We start from the raw sequence: 25639 nt of genomic DNA, 5'->3' as shown, positions 1-25639 counted from the left end.
TTTTAAATGTCCTTGTTATGCAGACCTGGGAGCTGTAAGGCAATAGGAAGTATGCATCACCATCATCATCATCATCAGTATCATGACCACACAGGGAACAGTATGAGCTCTGCCTAAGCTTTGTTATTCTACCCTCTTAAAAAGAAAAACTATTTTGGATTGCAGGAGCTTTGTGGAACAAATTAACCTCTCAAGGAAGTTTGTGCCTAGACTTATATGACAAGGTCTCGTTCTTTGAAAACACTAAAAATAAAAGCCCTCAAATCTGCTCTCAGAAAATCAGAACCGATTCCCTCTTGAAGACACGCACCATCAAGAAATGTGTATAAGTATAAAATAACTTACAAGCTCACGTTCATACCAAATGTCCTCCGACAAAGAAATGTGCAGACTATAGAGGCTTTACCTACCCTGGCACTATCTCGGTGTAGTGAAGCAGCAAACAAACTGAAGAGCACAGATCTGAGATCCTCTGGTGGGTGTGAAGTGGAATCAAAGTACTTCGGGCAGCCACTACCGTGTCTGGGTTTGCCTAATCAAGTAAAAGTACACAGAGAGCCCGAAGCTCTTTGTACGTGATTTACTGGAGCCATAATTCATTTGGAATTGGAGATGAGGAGCTGGCAATGGCAGGTTACAGTATGGAGTAGGAGTAATTTGAACTGAGTAATGATTAGAATCTGGATGGCTCTATAAAACAGATGTCCTTCAATATCTGTGGGTTTAATGTGGAGTTTCAGTCACCAGTGTGTGGTTTTGCTTGATTTTCTTTTCTTTATCTGGTTGGCAAAACCTCAAATTCTCTCCTGAGAGTGGATTTGTATTATAATAAACAAATGTTACATGCCTTTCTAATTCAAACATATACACATTTATTCTGTTTAGCTTGGTGTTAAAACTGTAGTCAAGCATGTGATTTGTGAAATGATCCCTATAGCCTACTTCTGAAGCAGAGCGTGTATGTATAGGAGTGCATGCATGCAACCTGAAACATTTGTGCGAATTGGTTAACCTATAGGCTCGGCCTTGTGAATAACATAGAGAAACCATTTAACACATCTTCACACAGATTTCCACAGCTCACCTGTACAGGGGGTGGGGTGGGGTGGTGTAGATTGCTCTACCAAGTGGAAGTACACGCTGCTTCCTATTTATTTTATTCCGACACAACACTGCTTGTGAATATTCATGATTGTGTGCCTCTAAACGTCAGGACGCAGCGGTGGCTCTTCCTCCCTGACAGAGCGGGGAGGCTGAGAGAGGAGCGACAGCATGCCAGAGCCCGTATGCATCGCTCCCATCGACACCGAGCGTCGTTTGACTGCATTTGAGGGCAAATCTGCTCTCAACTCATCCCACGGTGCAGCGCCAAAGGAGGCAGCGATGGTCTGACGGGACACAAACACAGAAAGAGACTCGAAGGCAGAGAGAGAGAGAGAGAGAGAGAGAGAGAGAGAAGAAAAGGGAGAGGGGAGAAAGAGAAACGCCGCTTTGTTTTTGAAACGCGCACATACATACACACGCATATATATATATATATATATATATTTATTTATTTGTTGGACATTGGATTCATATTTGCAGAGCGGGACGGATCGGGTGACCACAACGCCTTTGAGGAAGGAGATGCCACAGAGGAGCGGTGAGAGCTGTGCGACGCTTCAAAACCAGGGCTTTTCTTGCGCGATGGACGAGACATATTGATGCTAAGGAACTGGCGACTTACCACGTTGCGGACGAGAGATGTTTTGCAACTGCCGGGGGCTGCTCGGGAGGATGAATGCCTCCCCTGGCGTCATTTCTCGCTTGTAATATGTAGGTGAAGCGAGTGCAGCTGTTTGTCGGCTAGTGAAGCTCATAAAGCATCGCTCAGTGGTTGGAGCCGAGCTCCGGGGACGCTACTAACATTTCCCACCTTGTAAGTTCTATGTGACCGTTGCGGTGTCCCACTACGGAGCCTCCCGAGCTGTCCGTGGTCCTGAACGGATCAGCCAGCCCTTCGGGTCTCCACGAGTTGACCTTCTCCCCAGCGAGCACAGAAATCACCCCGCCGCAAGACACACTGTAAGGTGACAAAGGAGGCCACCACTCATGAGCTTTTGCCGGGCTTGACTGAGTCAGCCAGACAATATTCTCCTTTCATGGCTGTGGCACGCAAAATCAAAACTTTGCTGACCGTCAACATCTTAGTGTTTGTGGGGATTATACTGTTCTCGGTGTACTGCAGGATCCAGGACCGATCCGAGGAGCTCATCCAGATAGGGCGTATTTCTGACCAGAGGCTGCGAGCCAGGAATGGCAAAGTTTCCAACTTGGTGGACAGGCAGTCAATTCTCCAGAGGCTGGAGAGGCTGGAGGATGTGGTCTACAACCAGTTAAACGGTAGGAAACTGCTTGAAGTTCTTAGTTGTTAAATCCGTGATCTATGAAAGCAAACATTTTATATTTAGCACACAGGGAGTCCTTGTCAGCCAATTTATCGGGTAATAAGATGCGCTCAGGTGAGTTTGACCTGGACCGTGACTCATGCATTTTGTTTATTTATTTATTTATTGTCAGTCTAGCATAATTTCTTTATTAAAAGCGCTTCGCTGTCACATAAATTAATGGCTATAGTATCAGACTTGCGCATTAATAGGCTAATTATGCATTGTATACTTTTTGCATGTGCTTAAGCACAATTTATATCGGTGTTAATGTACTTCCCTGTGCTGTCACTGACCTCTTGTAAACTTCACATGAATTTCTAATAATTATCGAGGTCGGTGCAGAATCGCACTTGGAGAAAGTCTGTACGCCAGCAGCATTCCTGCCATTTCACTGGAAGCATCGCTGGTGAATATGTCAGATTTAACTGGCAGTCTGCGTTTTGAAGGAGAGTCTAATGTTCTACCTCTAACACAATGACAGACTTTTACAGGATTTCATTACACGGGCATTAGTCTGTGGGTCAGATCTGGTCTCTTGACCACAGCAGAAATCTTTTTAAATCAGGTTATGTCTTACTCTGCCTTACTGTTTTATTTAATACATCTACGTGTTTTAAGCAGGAGAAGGTCGTGGTGAGTGGGCTTCAGAAGATTCTTGAAATGAATGAGGCATGACTACATCAGCCTCAGCCTCTATGTTTATGTGTACTTCATATATACATGCACACTTTGTACCAGTACTTTTTATTCTTATGAGCATCATTTTTCTTAAGGGAATTTCTGCAATTCTGATTCAAATGTTAAGTAGGAGAAGTCAATGGGCTTTTTGGTCAAAGGTTAAGCAACCACACGTCTAACCTATTTAAACGAGTTTAGCTAAAATATCCAGTGTCTTTCGCATTCCTGTAAGTGACTCTGCACCAAAAATATCTTTCAGAACTAAATAATTTTTTGGCAGTTTTTTTTTTTTTTTTTTTGCAATGAAAGAAACAGATTTGTTGAATTAAATGCTTTTCCCCCCCAGAGTGCTCACTCACATAATAAGGGATAAGTGGGATCACAACTAATATGTTCTCGCATCCTGTGATTACCACAGGAGTGCTTTTCTACCTTGCGTCATGAACCGTACCAGATGCAGCTGACTTGATGATGACTCAGGGACGGCTAAACTTCAGCCTTTTGAAGAGCGCATCCAGTTTGGAACTCTGTATTCACAGTTATTTGGGCAACCTTTTCTCTCACTAGTACAGGAGGGATCTGTTTTTGATCCAGTGATGCCTCATCTACAAAGGCTCTTGTTTTCAAGCCAAATAATGAGAAGGCTGCATAGTAGACTGTTACACTGAGTTACTGATTTGTTTCTTGACACAATAGCTAAGGCTTAATGATAGAGGGCAGAGATTTCATCATAACCTTTTAATAGTTCAGCCTCCTGAAAGCCGTTTAACCCAGAAACTTTACAATAAAGACATGAACAATTTGAAGAAAGTAGCATTATTTTATCTTAACTCTATGGAGAAAGATTAAGAAGACAAAGTAGGGCAATCCATTGGACTGCTTCCTTAAAGACCCTCACCAATGAATATTATTTTTTTTAACAGTGTTTAGTGATTTGGAACAGGTTTTATCCTATATTATCAACATGTGATTAACTGCCTGATAATTACCTGTGTGTACTGATTTTATTTAAGCTAAGTGTGAGTATTGCTGTCATTGGCGGTCCTGCTACTTTCTCTCTGCTCCACATTCTGTTTTGCTTCTGTGTGCAACTTGAACAGCAAAACAGGGACACAGTTTTGTTTTAGTAAATTTTAATAGGTAGAACCTAGCCATTGCTTCAGGCACTTTGAATTTTCAGACGCACTTATATGATTTAGTTTGTCCTCTCTTAACACCATGCTGTGTTCAGGAACATCCTGATGTACAAGTGAAGCAATGTGCATAAGTGTGTTGTCCTCTCCCTTCCCCAGTCCTGCTTAACATGCAAACATTTTAAGTGGTACAGGGCTTTCTAGTGGATGCTGTGGCAGGAGTGTGAGGTGGGAATTAATTTGCATATTCATAAAACTGTGCATACAAAATGAGGTAATGATGTGGAATTACATCAAGACCATTTCAAGGCATAAAGAGGTTATTTTCATGGAAAAAAATCTAAATATATATTTTTAATGTTCAGAGATGAGTTTTCAGGTATTTCATGAATGCAGAGGGACTTGTCAGGTTAGGTGGTGAATGAGGACCCCAGATGGAGGTAGGGATCAAAATGAAAACAATCTTTTATTGGAGGCAAAACAGTAGAAAGAAATAAACTCCATGAACCAACATAGGAAGAATTAGGGGTTGCTCTAATAACTAGGAATCTGGCATAACCAGGGATGTTCTTGGTGACTGTGGTCCCAACATCATTGAGCTCCTCCCGTGTAGTTTTGTGCTAATCCAACACCTTGTAGTCTGTTCCAGCCTTGTGCAACTCCACAGTCTTGTCCCTGATGTCCTTTTACAGCTCTTTGGTTTCGGCCATGGTGGTAGAGAGGTTGGAATGAAAGAAATTTGTTCTGTGGACAAGTGTGCTTTATACATATAAGGAGCTGAGATCATGAGAATCTGTAATGGACTGATTCATTGTAATCTCTGTGCCACAGGGACACACAGCCAATCCATAGGAACCAGAATTCAGGATAGTCTGTAAGGGATCAAATACTTATTTTACCCACTGATATGATAAATATGCATTGTGCTGTTTTATGGATTTTCGGTTGATATTCGCTCTCTCTCCATTAAAATGAAACAACAATAAAAATGAGAGACTGTTAAGGTCTCTGTGAAAGTGTGCAAACTTACAAATTCAGCAGGGGATCAAATAATTATTTCCCCCACTGGAGACAGGATGAAAGCGAGACAGTCAATACAGCGGAGTATCACTGCTACTGGGCTTGAGCACACAGTGTCTGCACAGATCTTGTTGACTGCGGGACTCAAGGTCAAACAACAGGCTTTTATACCAACACAAAATATATTTTTCAGATTTTAAAGATGAGCTGCTGTCCCAGCTGAAAAAGTACGAGACGTACGTTGTCTTATTCCATAAGTGCGATGCATATTTGAGTCTTTGAATGCCGACTATGTCCTGTAAGGCGTGTTTCCTCTAATGCTAGGCATGCGCTGTCAAAAGAGTCACATCAATTTCATAAAATATTCTCAGACCTGACTTGTCTTTGCTGCTGCACTGCTGAGTCCAAGTAGCTGGGGCACAATTTGCAGGTTTTTCACAAGTGTGCTGAAGAGGGGAACAAACCACAAAGTGCAGAGCTGGCACAGTTCCCTGCCTGCCAGGTATCATACAAAATATGACAGAACGAAAGCATTTTTTTGACCTTGGAGTGAAATTCTTTGATTAACAATGACACTGAGTGTCAGGCTGTTACACTGAATTTCAAATGGAGCTTCGCATGACAAGTTGCTGAATTCAACTGCAAAAGTGCAGCTGTACAGTGTGACAAATGCAGATGTATTATTTGTAAATAATCTCTATGCGGTCCAAATCATAAACATCAATCCGTTTCGGTATAGTCATTTGTCTTAAGCAGAAGCAGGAGCGCACAGTGGATGGATGCTGACTGTCACAGGCCTTGCATGATTTTTCTTACACTCTATAATGGCATTGTTGATCATACCCTCATATCCCAGGTCACTGGGCTTTTTTTCTAAACAGTGCAGAGACCACAAACTGTATTCTATGGCCACTGGGGATAACTATGGTGAGTGGACTCAACGCGCCAATAACTATTATCATGTCCAGCAGCGATATGAAGTAATCGCCCATTCCTCCTGTTGTTTATTGCCTACCTATGGCATGCCATGGGATATGCAGTACAGTCCAATTAGATTTGAAGGACATAAAAAACTCTGAGAATTCTTATTTCATGGTTGCCTGAAGAACGAGCACTAGACTCCCAACAAGAAAACAACGGTCAAGCTTTTCCAGCAGCCCATTCTGTGCAGAAATGAGTAACATGAGGGTTATCAGCAGCATTGCTGTGCTGTGGATGCCACCAGCTTTGAGTAATCAGATGAGAGGTTTTAAGCTTGTTAACAAGCTTATGAAGTAGTGTTTTCGACTTAAGTACAACATTAGCACCGGTAAATACTTCCTTGCAGGTACTTAGCTGCTGAAGCCCTCTAAGTCTTACTGACTTAAATGCACAGTACACCCAGATATTGTTGGTCATTTAGAGATTTTCTTTTGACACTGTTAAAATGTTTTGTTTGGGGTGTTTTGCTCAATATTGAGATGGAAATCTTTTACTTTAGAGTTAGACATCCATCATGAAGTCCTAATTTTCAGTAATTGTAGTGAGAAAAAAACTCTATGATTGCAAGATTAATTCATCCAGTGGAAAAGTTGACTGTGACTTTCAAAGTTTATTTGGGAAAGAAACGTCGATTGATTGATATTCTATGTCAGTTTTGGCACAGCTGCAACAACTGCAAAAACAAACTAATTTGAATTATGTACTGTTCCCATTCACATGCTACATCATTTTGGCATTTATGAGATGTAGTGCACAGTATTGTAGGACTGTCAGCATAAGTAGTCTGAAAAAAATGTTCTGAGAAAACTGTGTGTCAAAAGCTAAATACAGCTCATGATTCAGAAGCTTGTAGAACCGCCTTTTGCAGCAACAACTTCAAGTAATGTTTTGAGTTTTAAAGTATTAAGTCCACTCTTCTTTACGACATTGCTTCAGTTCATCGAGGTTTGAAGCTCTCTTAAGGTCCCACCACAGCACTTCAATCAGGTTGAGGTCTGGACTTTGACTGGGCCGTTGCAGCAGCTTGATTATTTTCTTTTTCAGCCGTTCTGCTGTAGATTTCCTGCTGTGCTTGGGATCACTGTTTACACTAGAATCATTAGAATACTTGGATATACACGGGAACTCATGGTGGACTCAATCACTGTAAGGTGTCCAGGTTCTGTGACTGCAAAAAAGCCTGAGATCTTATAAAGTTCTAAAAAAATATAGTAAATCTGATCTCATTTGCAGTTGAAGATGTCAACAGTTTTAAAAAATGTCTCTTCCTTTGCTTTTTGAAGGCAGAGGAAGACACTGGTGAAACATTAGCTTATTTCAACAACTGAATTAATCAGTGAACTTTGGTCTATGGTGTCTTTTGAAATTTTTAATAATAAAAGTAATACATTTTATTTAAAAGCGCCTTTCAAGACACCCAAGGACACTTAACAATAGAGTAAAAACACATAATAGAACAAAGACAGAACGAAGAACAATAAAAACAAGATAAAATAAACAACCAATAAGGTCACAGTGAATATGCAGATTTGAACAGATAGAGTTTTAGTTGAGATTTAAACTGGGGGAGAGAACCAATGTTTCTTATATCCGGGGGTAGAGAATTCCACAGCCTGGGAGCAGAGCAACGGAAAGCTCTGCTTCCCATGGTGCCGAGGCGGAAAGAAGTGCAGCAAGTTGAATAGAAGAAGAAGATCAAGTGAGCGGGCAGAAGAGGTAGTGCTAAACAGGTCAGAAAGGTAAGGAGGAGGAAGGTTATAAAGGGCCTTGAAAGTGAAAAGAAGAAGCTTGAATACTATTCGGAATTTCACAGGGAGCCAGTGAAGTTCCTGAAGGATAGGGATGATGTGCTAGTAGGAGGGGGTTCTGGTAATAATGCAGGCAGCGGAGTTTTGAACCAGTTGAAGCTTGTGAAGGGAGTTTTGTGGAGACCATGTAAGAGAGAATTACAATAGTCAATGTAGGAAGTAATGTGGCTATGAACTAGAATGGAGGCAGACTGGATGGAAAGAGAATGGACGTAACTGGTTAATATTGCGTAGGTGGAAATAGGCAGAACAGGTGAGATCACTGATGTTAGGATTTTTATAGGATAGTGAGCTGTCAAGGATGACACCAAGGCTCTTATTCAGAGGTAAAGGGAAAACCGTGGAGTTCTCAATAGTGAGAGTGAAATGATTTGCCATCAGTAAGCTGGATTTGTTGCAGATGAGAAGAATTTCAGTTTTGTACTCATTGAGCTTAAGAAAATTAGAACTGAACCAGAAGTTTAATTTGCATAAGCATTCTGTAAGAGAAGGTCAAGGTCAAGTGGCTTTATTGACATTCCAACCATGTGCAGTGGTACAGTACACAGTGAAGCAGGACAACGTTCCTCCAAGACCATGGTGCTACATATGACATATAACAGACAATTGACACAGGACTACATAAACAAAACAAAGACAGTGCAACACCAGACAGAACAGAACAGACACAAGACGGTGCAGACACAACAGTGCAATAGAAATGTGCAAAAGACTGAGTGCTGTGCAAAAAGTAACTTGGTGTACGAAGGTGTTCGTGTATGTGTGTATGAGACTGTTCAGATAAGTGCTTGGTAGTGACGTGTATGAATGTATGCTTGTGTTTGTCAGTCCAGTGGGAGAAGAAGGTGGGAGGGAGGAATCCAGCCTGCAGGAGAGATATAATTGAGTATCATCAGCAAAACAATGAAAGTGAAGATCAAATTTAAGGAAAATGGTACCAAGAGGAAAAATGTTTATTATGAAGGGAAGACTGAACCTTGGGGTGCACCAGAAGTTACAAGGAATAAACAAGAGTGGAAGGAGATATGATTGGAATCAGGCTAGGTGTGTGTCGGAGATGCCAAGAGAGGAAAGTCTGTTTCGAAGGATGGAGTGAGAGATAGTGTCAAAGGCTCAGATCCAAAAGGACGAGAATGTTGAGCAGACCAAAGCCAACTCTGAGTAGAAGATCATTAGTGACTTTAAGTAAAACGTTTCTGTACTGTGACATCAGCGACTTTTGGTCATATTTGGTATCAAGTAAAGCAAACAAAAGGAGCTTATATTTTGCAAAACAAACACACAGCTTCAGCTGTTACATTCAAACATACTTGTGTTTTTACATAAACCCGTACAGAGCGGTTCAGTGTGGGGAGATTTCCAGAGCTTGACAATTGCTAAGCTGCTTGGATAACTATTGTTCCCAGAGGGGTTATAGTCAGTCAGCAATTGCAAGATTAAGGTATTTAAAAATAGGCTTATACAAAACATCAATAAATCATATTTGGTTATTTTCATTCTGATTGTCTTACATTTGAACTTACTTGGATTGGACACCAATGAAAGTACCTGAAAGCCATTTGATTCGCTGCCTCTCTTCTTTTATCACCTTAGAGCAGAACTGCTCTAAAAATAAACTTCTTAAAAAAACAGAGGTTGGTGTTAGAGAGCCCATGTACTGCTATTGTGTCTACTGCTTTCCTCTGACCGCCACTGCAAGCATCATTGTTTAAGCTCAGCTGCTGTCCCAAAACTTACAGGCACACTGAGGCGCTTGTCATCAGCCATGCATGTCACTTCCTGCCTTTCCCCACTGCGTAGGAGCTGATGGGATGGCAGCCTCACAGGTCCAGCTGTAGCACCAGATATGCTTCTTATCTATATGCCCAATTATAGGGAAAAATCTAACGCTGTTTATAGGCCAAGCCAGCTCAAACAAAGACTTGATGAGGATGGAGAAACAGCCCTCTCGCTCCCCTCCACGCTGGCATGCGCTTGGCGCTCAAACTCAATTTTAATGATACGTATCATGGTGCGCATATACGTTTTGCAGCGTGTAATGGCGGTGGCTGCAGGGACATCACATCTCTGCGTGATGAATCCTGATGAAATGAATTATATTATAATAATGATATGTAGATGAGGCGCTGGTTGACAACACAGTCTCAGAAACAGATAACAATCAATTCTGCTCAGCCTTGAGGAATCACGATAACAAATTCAGCGGCTCACCTGACAATCAGCAGGCAGCCACAGACACTAATGTCAATTTCAGATGGAGCGAGCATCCCTCTTATTTATACTGCTGGCTTAGAGTCATGCAGTGATTACATTACCAACATTTAATGATGATATCCAGTGACTGAAGGGCATAGGCCAGTTTGCCAGGCTGGATAACTGATCATGTAAATTTTCTTCATGATTTCTTGATGCAGAACAGCTCCTACATCCTACGGAAAGGAGCTCCTCATGACTGGGTCCCATCTCAGTGTTGTAACATTCTGACACACTTCAAAGACTTTTTGCTATTTTTCCATCGACGACCTTATTCTTGCCTCATTTCATTGCACACTTTTAACCCGACCAACGCGGCAGTAAACATGAAACTTTCAAAGATTTATTTTATGCTTTATATCTGGAGTACATGAGCTATCGTCAGTGCTTTTGCATGTTTAGAGATAACTTAGTGGTCTAATTGGTATCAATTTCCAAATCGGAGTTCTCATCCTCTTAAGATGCCTGGCTCCCAGATTTAAACCAGTGCTTCTCCCAGCTCTCAGTGTTTCATAGATTTGTTTTGGCCTTTGAAGACTTTAAATCTCTTTAGAATGAGTTATCTTCCTCCTCTTCAAGAGATCACTGAAATCCTCCACCTCCCCTCAGCATCAATATTTAGAACTCTGCTGCATCACTTTGGACACGCTTAAAACCACTCATGCTCTTAAATCATTTATTAAAAATGGGGTCATCTTTGAATTTGAGACTCTTTCTTGTGAAGGCCACATTGGAGTCATTCTGAAGGTTGTTAGATAATTTATAACTGTTGTGGCTCTTACTGTGTCATGTCAGATGGTTTTGGACAAACGGGTTGCGAGGAAAGAGCGCAGAGACGGGTACAAGCTGGGACACAATGAGACTGAAACCGGCGCATGTCGTCGCAGATGAGCCACATTGCGCTGATCCTTTGGGTGGGAGTGAGGCCTGAGTGGGAGAAGCAGATGCTGGGCTGTAATTGCCTCAAAGTGAAGTGGTGAGAGTGCAACGGCGCTGCTTGAAGGGCTACTACTGCTTCAGAAACAGTGAATGGGAGAGAAGCTCGCGAAAATGTGAAATTTAATTTTTTATGCTGGAATATTAGTTTTCATTCACAAGAGTTTCACATTGTGTTGTGAGCTTTTAGTCATTGTCATTTTTTCCTTTTTTTTGACCAGAATACAAGAGCCTACTAGCTGGATGCTTTTATACAAAGTACCCTGCAGGATCATGTGTACATACATTTTTAACTTGTGCAGACGCTGTGGATGGAGAGCTTTTAGTCCTCACAATGTTGGTACCGTGCTCTACCCACAGACAAACAGTCTAGGTATTTCTTTCAGATAAGCTTTCTATCTGAAAGCAGTGCATTTTTGGAAAGAAAATTTGCTGTGCAACAGAAGCATGTGGCTTTTGCCCTTGATAAATGTATGCACATTCAAGTAATTTCTTCCAAACCAATTTTACACGAATAGACACCAAACTCTAGAAAACTTGATGAATGAATCAATGCCAATGAAAGCTATTTTACTATATGAAGTGATCTCTGGAGCAACATCAAAACAGCAGCTACATTTAAAAAGAAAATCTTCAATAAAGATCATTAAAGCTTGTTGCTGTACAGTTTACATGTCAGCAATCCAACCTTTTGCTGAAACGCTAACAGACAGACAAAAGCGGATCAGACTTTAAGGTCTCATCCCATAAAGGAACCTTCAATCAGACCGAGGCAGCTGTAGACAGGAGGGAAGCAAAAAATAACGCAGTGACCAGAAAACAAAGCTGGCAGGAGTTGTCCTGCTTCCAAGACACACGCAGAGACAGAGAGGCCCTCCAGACTTGAGACTCTGGCTCTGGAGGCGATCTGTGTTATTGTGTGACACGGGCAGCTATGACAGATGGCTTGTCCGTGACGTGAACCCCACCCATACTTGTCAAAATGCCACCACATTGGCTGGTGTCGGGCATGCTAAATCCCTCTCGTGGGAGAAGTCGGTTTGCAACCATTCAGCTCCAATTACAAATCTTCAGTCGCACCCGAGGATTTGAGGCCATCCAAATATGGTGATTACTCCTCAGTTCCTGGAGGGGGTGAAGCTGAGAGCTGAGCTCTTCATCGGTATGCGCTGTTTGCTTACTGTCTGTGTGTCCATCTGTTGATATGGAGAACAGACGCAGCTCGATTATTCTGTGGAGGCCACAGTGGAAGCTTGGCTCGCATAACAATTATCTGACATTATCCCACAGTTTCATGGAATTTTAAATAGTCAAACAATAGTGAAAGCTGGCACGGACGCATGACAACATGTCCTTATAACAGTTTCTTTGTAGTTTAGACACTGCACAAAAATTATTTTTGGAGGGTGGGCGCTGTTAATGGGAGTTTTGCAATGCGGGCTTTTTAATCTTCCCATGGCAAAGATTTATATTGTATTTCTCCCGAGAAAAACACTGAATATAAAAATCGCTATTTTACAAACATGGAGATTGCTTGCACCATAAAAATTGCAGTGTTTGTAAGCCTATAAATAAGGACGATAATCATGTCCTCATATTAAGATTTTTTTTTCCTGTGATGCCATCAAAGCATTACTATGTGCAATTAAACGTACAGTGCAGAGTTCTCCAACCTGATGACAGATTTTCAGCAGAGCCAAAATGCTTCTAGTAATGGCTGAAGTGGAAATATAGCTGGCTCAGGGCAGCTGCTTGTGACCCAGGAGGGTTTGGATTTTCAAAAGTCAGAACCTCGGTCCCCACCTCAGTATTTTACAGTACTGTGGAGGTCTGAACATGCACTTTTTTCCCCCCTCAGCCGAGATTTCACTTTTGACACCGCACCGCATTTTTCTCCATCGCTTTCTGAAAATGTCAGTGTCACAGCACCAAAGCGACGGCTCGTTAAACACAGTCATGAGTCATTTTAATAAGAGCAGAAGGGTGGTTTGAGTCCGGCGCTGAATTTAGCTGTGTTAGACCGAAGGAGCATACTGTAACACGACTGAGGCTGAGCGAGAACGGGCTCCCATTCACTGCTAAGCACGCAGCCAGGCAATCTGGCCACTCTTCGGGCTCTTTGTGAGATAAAAGGACCTGCATGGAACAAGCGCTGTTTGAATAACCACTCCACGGTCGTGGTACTGCTGCACACATGCTCCCAGAATGCTTCTATAATTAGCTGAATAGAGCCATTAGGTGTTCAGTGCAACATCTGGTGTGGCCTTGTTGAATCAAAGGTTTCTGAAAGAATCAGTCATTTTAAATCTACAAGAACAAACTAAGACTTCAAGACAGTAAAGTTGTGCATGATCAAATCAGAATATTTTTTATACAAATTGATGGATTTTTTTATGGAGAAAAAAAAAACTACGAATGTGTTTCTAAAATAGCATCATTAATGCATTTTTTACATCTATGCTACCACCAGCTGTTCAGCTGATTCACAGTGAAGACCCATATATAAAATCATGCATACAATCATTTGACACATGCTTGCAAAGCCGTGAGCTACCACGTGTGTTCTCTAAGCAAATTAAAAATAGTACAATCAGAACAAATGCTTCTGTGATGTGTTCACAGCAGTCCACACACATGTCCACAATGGAGATTAACTCCAGCTTTAGACCGGATGGAATGTCAGGCTGAAGATGGAAACCGAGTGTAACGGCTTGACATCGACTCCACGGTGATCATGCCAGATTTGAATTTGTCCCAAATTGTCTTTTGCCGATATTTCAGTAGGATTGCAAGATTTTTTTTCTTCCTGTGACGGTTTTGCTTCTGTTATTTCTCGTATCATTTCAGATAACTGGTATCAACCTCAGACAGAGTTGTTAATTAGTCTGCCATCTTTGTGATCTTAATTAAAAGGAAACCCTCTTAGAGTTCTCATGCAATATGGGGAGGAAAAGGAATGCTTCTGAAGTCTGAAAACCACAGACTAATGCAATGGTTTGCAAGAAGCGTGAAAACCATTGATAGTTTATAATAACTGAAAAGAAATCCCGGAACTCTAAGATGTGAGGGATTTAAAGACACGAATTTGGTCAAATTAACACTATTAAAAGTCCTGCTGTTTTTAAAAAGCTAAGAAACAAGTATCTGAAAGTGACTTGCGGACTGCGTTCCTCACTGGAGTCTCAAGGAGGTCCCAACATCTTTGTTGTCATGATTTTTTTTAAAGTTGTTTATGATGTGGTGCTGATGTTTTTAAAGTGCATCCTGCATATTTATCTGGAGCATATTATGTTTTGGATGTTGTTAAAAAGGCATCCACACAATATTTTGATCCAGTGAAAGTTATTCACAAAATTCTAAACTCTGTTGTCTCTGCAGTAGTAATTTTAGGTTTTTATTTATTTATTTTGTTGTCTGTCAAACACTGAATCGAGAGCTTTTTAACAATAAAAGGAGGAACATTTTAATCTGAATGTACAAACAAAAAGACAATGCATATCTAGCTTTATAATACGGAGCTTTGATTTGATGACATCAAAGTGATATGCATTAATAAAATGGTAACCCGTACAAAACGCATCGGTAACCCAGGTAAAACTATAATCATTATCCTTCTCAGTGTGGGTTTCAGAGAGTTTTTCCTTTCACACTTGATTAACCACTGACAGTTTCATGCCTGCTGTTCCATATGTGACCTAAAGTTGTGCACTATAAATTCTGTCTGGTGTCTGTTGTAGAGTTGGCCTTCTGCCACTGTGTCTCTCACTGTGTCGCTCTTCTTTGCTCTTCCCTGTGACGTCTGTTTCGGTGTGGGTGTTTTGCAGCTTCTTCATTGACAGACACTATAATGGTACCCTATAGATGAGCCCCGCTGGGTCTCAGAGCTGCCATGCACCAGTTTCTTCACACTGCTAGGCAATGTCAATCACCTGCCCCCTCTTCTCACCTGTCTATGTCTGCTCTGTGTCTGTATGTGTGTGTTGGAATTCATGGCTACATCTGTATAATTGTCTGTCGCGTGTGTTATTTTCTTGGCAGGTTTAGCGAAGCCCATGGGGCTGGTGGAAGGGCCCGGAGGCCTCGGCCAGGGGGGAGCTGCTGCCACTCTGGGAGAAGATAGCCACGATGCCGAAAGGAAGTATGAGGAGTATGGCTACAATGCTCAGCTCAGTGATCGTATCTCCCTGGACAGGAGCATCCCAGACTACAGGCCTAAGAAGTATGTCTGCCTGTGTTTCTGCTCATTTTATGTCATGTACATTCTTCTTCCAGCTACAGCTCAACACCTGTTTTTTTCCCCCTGTGGTTGGTTCTGTAGCCTTCAAAAAAGACTCGTTTTAGGTTTGGTCGGCTTTATTTTTTTATTGCATGCAATGTAAGGCAGAACTTACATTATCATTGAGTGTATTGTGCATTTTTCCTTGTCCTCTTCTTTTATTTATATATATATATGTATATATATATACACATATATATATATATTTTTTTTTTAACCAGTGTGTTGGTTATCCTCTGCAACATTTACTGTGCAAAGTTGAAACAGACTGCAATACAAGTAGTGTTAGAATTGATAAACTGTATAAATATAGCCTGGGGCTAAGGATTAGTGGACTTTGCGAGAGCTTCTTGCAGGTTCAGGTGAGGTCAAAAGTGCAGGGAACAGTCATGTTTTTGTAATACTTTCTTAAAGTCAGAAAGTCACATGTGGATGTGTTCTGACTCAGCTTCTGGGTGCAGGCCTCCACTGTTTTAGATGTTTTTGAATAGACAGCTTTGTGTCAGCAGTATTTCTGTGTAGCATGTCTTTAAGCTAAGGGTTTAAAAGCTCACAGTGTACACTACAGCCTCAAGGCTCACTCTGTCCTGAACATAAAAAATTTAAACACCTCAGAAAGAAACAGTCTTAGGCTAAGTTGTAGCATTTCCACATGTTAAATACTGACCCCTGGATCTTTACCTTAGTCTTAGCTGATGTTTTTCCTGTTTTGTGTCTTTTTTTCCTGCCATAAAATGGTATTGGTCTGTGCTGTGCAGGCACCCAGGTGGAGCGACCTTCAGCTTTTGAGAGCAATTTAACTGTAAATGTATATTAGCCATATAATAGCTCTGTAGATTACACAGATTTTATATATAGTCATGCAACAGACTGGCAAACTGTCCAGGGTGTACCATACCTCTCACCCAATGAGTGCTGGGATAGGCTCAGCCCAGTTGTGACCCTGAAGCAGAAGAAAATGGATGGATGCATAGAGTCTGTGGAAGCTAGCAATGAGGTAACAGATCATTATATATCAACTAGCCAAACTTAACTAAGCCTCTATAGCATGCTGTTACATAGTTTTAGCTCATATTTTCTTTAGATCGATAGATGTAGCAGTGCTGTACATTTTTCTTTTTTTGTTTTGTTATGTGACGTTATATCATCTTTGATGTCAACTAGCTAGCTGACGTAACATCTGGCTAGTGCATGCCTGGACATTATGCTTTGTTGTTTCACCAGGAAAAAATGGCACATTGATCATTTCACTGGAGTCAAAAGAATTTGGACCATTTTTAACCCTCGGTAGTTTCTCTTGCTTAATATTAGGAATTGAAGGAGGTTTTGGAAAGAAACTAACTAATCATGTCAAGATAAAAAGCCAATTCCACTGCCAGCATGCATGTATAAGCTTAAGGTGAGACACAGCATGTTCCCTCAAACTGTACTTTTATGTATTTTCAGAAATTCCTCCACAAAACACTGGACCCACTGTACTCAGTACCTGCTGTAGGCTAGTTGATGAGATGTCATGTAGGCCAAAAACGGTCTCATGCCAGTTTTCATATTAAATAGAAAACTGCTAATGTCACTCTTGTAAATTTAATGGCAACCAGCGGGAGAAATTCCTGTGGTTTATATCATTAATTTTGCACTGGCTGCACTGAATGTCCTATTAGCACATGGCATGTAGTAAACTTGCCCTAAATTTAAATGAGGAGCCTCATAATCCAGCTATTTTTGTTTCCTAATAATATATAATATAATTTTGCAAAAAGTACATTTCTACTGTATTTATGGGGAGTGACATGAAAGCACATTGCTAGACATGCCTAACATGACAGGAAGTGCATAAGATGAAAGCAACGTTTGAGCTGTTTTAATGTTAAAATGTAGATTTTATTTTCTTTGCAAAAGAAACCCAGCAGACACCCAACATTGAGCCTTAATTTTCCTTTTTTGATGTTAAATTTTATATTTAGAAAGTGAATTATAATTATGAAACAATAGGAGGTGGAGGAAATGGCTTGGGTTTTGGGGGATAATCGGGGCTGTCGGTGGCGCTGATATCACACAATGTCAAAGAACAATGGTGACAGGCAGAAACACAGAGAAGAAATTTGACAGCCCAGAGAGGGTTTTAGTGTGGATAGCTAATCATTTCATCCATGCTACTTTGTTTTAAGTTCTTTTTCACGCCCAGAAAAATTAGACAAAGGTGGAACGGGAAGGAGGAGATTGGGTTAAAAAGAGCTTATTAATTAATAAAGTTAGCTAGGACAGCCTCTGGAATAGAGAGGTTTTATGAAAGGTTTTATTTTAGTAGAGAAATTAAAAGGGTTGGCTGGTTGTTGGAGGGCTGCAAGATTTAAAAAAAAGTGTGTGTGTGTGGATGGTTTGGTTTCCAGTTTAAAATGATGCTGCCTTTATTAGTGTTAGTATTCAGATGCTTATTGGTGTTTGGATTTTGTGCTACTTCCATCACTGACCAGATGCTGCCAGCTTTTCTTCATCCGCTTTCCTCCTTCTCTACCTGTGTTTATGTGTCCATATATTAATGCATGTATTTTCACAATTCTTCACCCTCATATACCCATATCCACAAAGACATTCTCAGACTCCAAAAATAAATAAACAATGTCAAACTAGATAAAGCTTTTGTCATTTTTTTTTTCTTTAGAAACTGCATGAAAATCAATACAGTGGAAAGTGAATGTAGTTTTTTTTTTTTTCCTTTTCTGTTTATGTCACTGAAGTCGCACTTTGAAGAACAATAGAAACATCGAAGTGGCGCTCTGAGCATGTGAAAGAATTGTTTGGAGGAATAAAATATTGCATGTGCAATCAACACAGCAATGCAACAGCCAGCATTGTTGTGGCACTAGTGGTTGTGGATTTCTTTGTTGCCTTCACACGTTGTCTTTCTAGTGTTTTCGTCCAGAAGTTTTCAGTTTTTTTTAAGGCTCTTAAGGCTTTGAGAAGATTTCTGCCTCAGACTACACAGCTGCACTGCTTTAGAGCAGGGACCTTGTTCTAGCCTCCTTTTAAAGTGGTGTGACACCAAAGCTAATCTAGAACTGAATGTATGACTAAGACTTCAGTTGCTGTAATGTACACTAAATCTAATGAACTCTTAAGATTTATATAAGCAGTGACCTGGAAAACATGTTTACGTCAATCCGCAAATCAGAAAGTAGTACGTGCTTTTGTCCTACTTATTGTTTCTCAGCAGCGTCTGATTACAGTTAATGAAAAAAAATTAACACCTAGAAACTATCCAATGTTAATATTATGATAAAAGACTTTTTCCCTCATGTTTCTACCTGGTAATTGTTATTCGTTGTTGAAGGGTGAGTTGCAGTTTAATAATGCAATAATTATGATAATGAATAATGCTGAATCTTTTTTTTCACTGCATTTGCAGCTCTTGAGCTTGTGGGATTAGAGGACAGAGCCTATGAAGCAGTAAAGTTTAGCATGCTTAGGGGTTTTTTTATGACAGAAATTACATTTTCAGCAAAACTGTCTAAACACTGACACACATATCACTTCTTTTGACTATATTAGTAACGTGACATATGGTTAGCCATACAGTGACATTGTGACATACAGTCACCTGTCACAATAGAAGGATGCCTTGAATCATACCAGTGGTAGACTATATTGCTCAAATGTTAGGAAATACTGTATGGGAATAATATTCATGTATCTGTTTAATTTCTGTTTGGTTACAGACTCAAAAACAATATACATTAGGTTGATTAGAATACAGTGAAAATACAGGACTTTCATTTTTATAGATGCGATCAATAAGTTTCAAGGGTCTCCTGTGTTAAAGTACAACACATTGTAACCTCATCTTTGTATCCTCCCTACATGGACTCTGTGGTTGTGTAACCACTTCACCTTCTTTTCGCTGACCATATTTATAATGGTTGCTTTTGTGTACTGTCTCAATGAATATAATTATGTGCTATAATAACTTGATTGAATAAATGACCTGTTAGGTTGTTTTTTAAAGGGAGAACACTCTCAACTATCCATGTAGCACCCACTGGCTCTGTTCCACTTGTGAAGACGTATTGCTTCAATCACCAGTTTTCTCAAACTTGATCATGAACAAAATGTATAAATGCATGAAGGTCTCCATCTTAGTTAACTTGTAGTCTGTGTATCTTATTGAGAAACAGTTGCCGTATTATTATAATGATGATCTGCAATTTATTGGAAGAGATAAACATAGAGGCCGCTTCCTCGAGGTCTTTCTAGTTCCAACCTCTCCTACACCCATCGTCTGATCTATTATCTATGTGATTCTCAAATCCCCTTTCAAATTATCTATTGTTATGGAAAGTTATAAATTTTTACACTCAGAATTTATTAAATTAAAATGTAAAATTAAATCCACATTGGACCACAGCTTGTACTGTAGTGTGTGCAGTGCAGCTTTGCCGACACATTTTCTCCCCCAACATAATATTGCTGAAGGAACTGCTTGCTTCTTGTCTTTTTCCCTCCCAGGTCCACTTGGTGGAATATTTTGTTTCACTCGTTCTGTCTCGATGAAACTTGCTCACAAACAAAGCACAATTCTTATACAGCAATTGAGAGGTGTTGATTAAGCCTAGGAAGCTGAACAGATTTGTTTGTCAGAGTGAGAAAGTTTGTAAGTTTGTCCGTTTCAGAGAGTTTAGTGATTGCTGCATCAGGAAAGCTCACAGAAATATATTGGAAGGTTCAGGTATAAAAACCTATTAAAGAAAGGACCACTGGCTTCCTGCTTTAGGTGGCTGCACCAGCCGTGTGCAAGAGAGTTACATATTTCTGATTTCTAATTCAGATTCAGTAATTATATCCTGCCGGCAAAAGGTGACTGCCGCAGTACCGACGTGAGGTTAAATGCAGGAACCAGGCACCTCCTGTCTAATGGGCTTTTAATTGAGCAGAAGCCATTGAGCAGAGAGGACTTTGATGACTACAGGGAAGCAAAGTCCACCACCATAACCAAAAGAATCTACACATTTCCAAGCCCTCTCTTTTTAAACCTGCCTGTCGACAGCAAAACCAATTCATAATAATACAGCAGCGTTTGTGTCTCTCACAAAAACCTGTAATCCCCGCTCGCCACCTGCTAGTCTGTATTTCTTCTTTCTGCCCTTCTTTCTGCAAGTGACATTCTTAACTGAAATACCAAAGGACTTAAGTAGGATCTATTTTATGTGACTTTGTACCTGCCATTCGCTGTCCTTGGGAGGCTTAAGTATAACAGCTCATTGGGCTGTGGAGAACAAAGCGATAAAGGCAGACAAGCCAGAGAGATTACTGATGCCCAGAAAACAAACAAATATATAGATATATATGTATAAATATATATATATATATATATATATATATATATATATATATATATATGTATATATTTTATGTAACTCGTGTCACTGACAAATCGGAAAATACAATTCCAAGCATCCAATCTGCTTTTCACCCTCCGGTTATACGTGAGGATTTTTATTCACTTACTCCGAATCTCACCTCTATCTTTATTGTCACTTTGCTGATTTGATTTCTGTTTTGTCAAAATAGCTGTTAAAGCTAAAACCGTATCGAAGCGTAACGCGTGCCCTTCTTCCCTGAGGACCCCACGTCTTGCGTTTGCCCGCCTGTGGGAGGGTGATAACCAGCAAGGGAGGCTGAAGAAACAGGCTTACCTCATCTCCTAAGCGTCTGATACTGCAGAATGGGATCATAAGGTCTCCGCGGTGCACAAGCTCCTGCTGCAAATTGATGCTCTTTCCAGTGCTACAGTTTATCGCCCGGATGGCGGCTGGGGGTCGGCGTGAGTGGAGTGTTGGTGGGGGGCAGAAAAATGACAAAGCAAACTATTATCTTTCAGGGAGGAGTGTTCGCAGATTGGAAAGTTGCTTTGGTGTTGCCTGCAATGCGCGGGTTATGGGAGGTTAATGTGAAATTACACAGCAAATAAGAGCGGCCAGCGGGGAAAAAGTCAGATGGAGTGGCTGGGGCTGCAGGCTGCTGGAGAAGGAGAAAAGGGGGAGGTGTGATAGGAATACATCTTAATCTGGCACTCTGTTTCTGTCAAAGCTTGTTCCGGGTCAAATTATGAGAGCTGGCCAGTGAGCTCAGTCCCATTACTAACAGATGAGTCGATCGCTCATCCTGTTACGGCTTTACAAGGGTTCCCCGCTACTCTAGACAGGTACAAATTTAAGGTTGAGCGATGCCCTAAATTGGATCCAGTAACTAGGGCAATGGAACTACAATATCACTTTACGATGTCGACACTGAAATCCACTCTCACACCACGTCTCAACTAGAAGCAGCCATGCTGCCCGTGACATTTTCAAGATTACTCTGGTAATGTTCATTAAACACAATCTCTGCACTGCATATATGACTGGCAGGGGAAATATACATTACTTTGTTTTGCAAATTTGTCATGCTGTAATTGTGTCTCTGCAAAGGAGAGCTGCGGCGCAAAAGATCCCTCCTCAAACTCACTGCCAGATTTGTCATTGTATTTATAGACCTGGCAGGGAAGACTGAGAGAGGCAATAGAGAAAGCTGCGAGAGGGAACAAAGGAGTTTCTGAGGGAGAGCACAAATGCACACGGAAGGGCTGCAATGATACACTGGAGGGGTTATCAATCAAAACGCTCGTGCATTTACTCGTACGCAAAACAAGAATCTAGCTTAAAGCATAAAAATACACAGGGTGCTTGGTTGTGGCTTGGTTGTCCTTTTATGAGCTCTGCTGTCAAATACATGTAGGCTGTGGAAATGGGTGTGGCTGATAACAGAGCGTGACGTCAAGCTTTACAAGTCAAGAGAAGCAAACATAAACAGCTAGAAGCTACAGCTGGTTATAATTCCTGTGAATAAAAAGAAATCAGTATTGAAAAACATCTCATAAAGACTACAGTTGCTTCTCAAATAGTTACTTAATAAACCCAGATTAAAAAAAAAAAAATCCAACATCATGCCGGCGAATTAATTTTTTTTTCTTCATTTTCACTGGCTGTTTGGTTTAGTTTTCATCACTAAAAACGACTCTGTTATGTTTAGGAAAAGTAGTTTCTAAATGCTTCTTCCCAACATTAATCCTGCACAAATTGCACTCAACAGTATCCTGTACATTTATATGTCATGCCCAGCAGCATCCACATGTGACAAGCTGGGAGTGAGTTACCCATCTTTATACATATCTCTGTTTTTGACATAAAGCTAGTCTTATTCTATGTTTGTCCCTTATTTCTTTCTTATTTCTACACCAATCAGCCACAATATTAGAACCTGATATTGTGTAGGTCTCTTTTGTGCAGCCAAAACAGCCGTGACACATGAGGGAATTGACTGGGACCTCATGGGGTATCCTGTTGTGTCTGTCACTGGGAAATTGGCAGTGAACAGGGCTTGTTCCAACGCATCCAGTGAAAGCATGATTGGACTGGGATCTGGGGAGTTTGGGGAGGCTGGGTCAAAACCCTTGAGGGTTGTATTCAAGGAACAGAGCTAAAACGCGGTGATGGTGCTGCTGTCCAGGAGTACCATCACTGTGGATGGTACCTGCTGAAATGTTTAGGTGGGTGTTGTGTGTGAGCAGTTAAAGGAGTTTTTACACACCAATGCCATTTTATCTGAATATCTGTCAGGCTTTAGGAAAAATCACAGTACTATCACAGCTGCAATGAGAGTAGTAAATGATGTTACTGTTGCACTTGATAAGAAACAACACTGTGCTTCCCTTTTTATTGATTTGTCAAAAGCATTTGGCACTGTTGATCATTGTATTTTAAAACTTTGACTCCTCCAGTCAGGACTCTCTGAGAGAGCAGTGGCATGGTTCTCAAACTACCTCAGTAACAGGTCTCAGTGCATAAAATCCGACGGTCTATGTTCTGAATTTGTTACAGTGCACAATGGAGTGCCACAGGGTTCTGTATTAGGCCCCCTTCTATTAATCATTTACATAAACAATCTTGATCCGCATTCAATTCAAAATCTTGCTGCTTACTTACCGAATTGCCAACAATATAGCACCAAGCTACCTTACCGAGCTACTTAGATCATACACCCCTACTAGAGCGTTAAGATCATCTTCCCAGTCACTCTTGGTACTCCCGAGATCCCGGTTGAAGACTAGAGGTGACCGCGCGTTTGCCTTGGCTGCACCCGTTTTATGGAATAACCTCCCCATCGCTATACGCGAGTCTGATTCCATCCATTCCTTTAAATCGCGGTTAAAAACCCACCTATTTAGCCTCGCCTTTTCTACCAGTTAGTCCTTGCTTGATAGTCAGCCTAACGCTTTTCTTATCTTCGGCTTATTCTTAATTATTTTAAATTCATTTTTAATTTTGACTGTTTTATCCTTCACATTTTGTTTTGCTTTCTTTTATGCTTTTATATGCAATTCTTTTGCCTTGTGTGTTTTAATGCCATTCAACCTGCCAGCTCGTTTTGGTACCTTACCATAGTCCTCATTCTCCCTGTTATTTCATCTCACCCTTTTGAATGTTAAGCACTTTGGAACACCACTGGTTTTTAAATGTGCTATATAAATAAAGTTTGTTGTTGTTGTTGATCTAAATGTGCCAGATGCAAACATGCACTTCTATGCTGATGACACAGTTATTTACAGCTGTGGTTCAACTCTTGTGAAAGCCACTGACTCCTTGCAGAAAGCCTTTTTTGCTGTCCAGCACTCATTACCTCCGCTTAAACTTGTTCTCAATGCAGACAAAACAAAGCTCGTTGTTTTCTAAATCAAGGAAATGGGCCCAAACAATCCCATCAGTAACCACTCTTGAAGGTAATAAGATAGAGTTGGTTCACATGTATAAATTTCTGGTATCTTGACTGATGACTCGCTCACCTTCAAACCACATGTAGAGAATATTGTAAAAAATCTAAAGTTAAAACTGAGATTTTATTTTCAAAATAAGTTGTGTTTCTCTTTTAATACAAAGAAGCGGCTTGTTGCTGCAATATTTTTGCCTGTGCTGGATTATGGAGATATTCTATATATGAATGCTTCTGCTCCATGTCTTTGAATGGTTGATACTGTGTATCATGCTTCTCTGAGGTTCATCACTAACCGTAAATCTCAGACTTATCACTGTGCGTTATACTCTCAGGTAGGATGGCCTGCTTTGGAAAGTCGGAGGAACTCTCATTTATACAGTTTTATATATAAGTCATTACTTGGGTTGCTACCTTCTTATATATGTTCCCTGCTTGCAATGAAGCATGCTGGTCGGTATTCTCTTCGTCCGCATGGTTACTTGTTGCTTTCTGTTCCATTTGCCCGAACTGAATTTGGTAAAAGAGCTTTTGTCCATTTAGCACCATTGGCTTGGAACAAACTGCACAGCGACTGGAAAATGACTGAATTCATTTCATTAAGTGCTTTTAAATCGAAACTAAGAATCCTTGAGGCCAAGTCCAAAACATGCAACTGTTTCAATTAGATAAAAAATTTTATTTGAATTTTATTGAATTTTGTTGAACTTTATTGAATTTTATTGAATTTTACTTACTTTATTTTTTAATTTAATTAACCTTAATTGTTTTGTTTTTTTTTTCATTTATTTTTGCATGTGTGTTGTTGCTGTATGTGTTTAATTGAGTAATTTCTGTAACTGTGAGACAACTGTAACTGCTGCCTATCTTGGCCAGGTCTCCCTTGAAAAAGAGGTTTTTAATCTCAATGGGATCTTCCTGGTTAAATAAAGGTTAAATAAAAAAAATAAAAAGGTAGGTGTCACATGAATAATGAGTTTGCCAGCTGGACAATCTAGCAAGATAGTTAACATTCATAAAACATGTCTGTTTTTTAATGCCGTGGCTTAACAGTTTATGTGTCCAGTGATAGCACATGCGATATTTTGCATTTAGACCTTAGACTTCAGTTGAAAAGGGAGTTCAAACTTGCAGTTTAAAGTAGAGAGGCATTAAAAAGTTTAATTTTGTCTAAAATTCATATTCGCTATACTAAGATGTGATACGGAGAGCATGCAACAGATATGCAAAGTAAAAATGCAAAGTGGATGAAGGCAAATAGAAGACAACCTTTCAGAAATGCTTTTCTATATTTTTATTTATTTATTTATTTTAGAGAGATAT

At 40.4% G+C, this 25639-nt stretch overlaps 1 protein-coding gene across 1 annotated transcript in view; it reads left to right on the top strand.

Annotated features, from left to right (window-relative positions):
* The first annotated feature begins 1224 nt into the window (after nt 1-1224).
* The window catches only part of galnt9 (polypeptide N-acetylgalactosaminyltransferase 9), a 93798-nt gene continuing 69383 nt past the window's right edge, over nt 1225-25639 (top strand). The window contains exons 1-2 of the mRNA XM_003445562.5: nt 1225-2382; nt 15277-15457. Of these exons, the coding sequence (XP_003445610.1) occupies nt 2142-2382; nt 15277-15457 (422 nt within the window). The 5' untranslated portion in view covers nt 1225-2141. The remainder of the gene's footprint in view (nt 2383-15276; nt 15458-25639) is intronic.

Source organism: Oreochromis niloticus, linkage group LG12, assembly GCF_001858045.2.
Source record: "Oreochromis niloticus isolate F11D_XX linkage group LG12, O_niloticus_UMD_NMBU, whole genome shotgun sequence".
Lineage (NCBI taxonomy): Eukaryota > Metazoa > Chordata > Actinopteri > Cichliformes > Cichlidae > Oreochromis > Oreochromis niloticus.
This window is presented reverse-complemented; position numbering and strand designations above follow the sequence as displayed.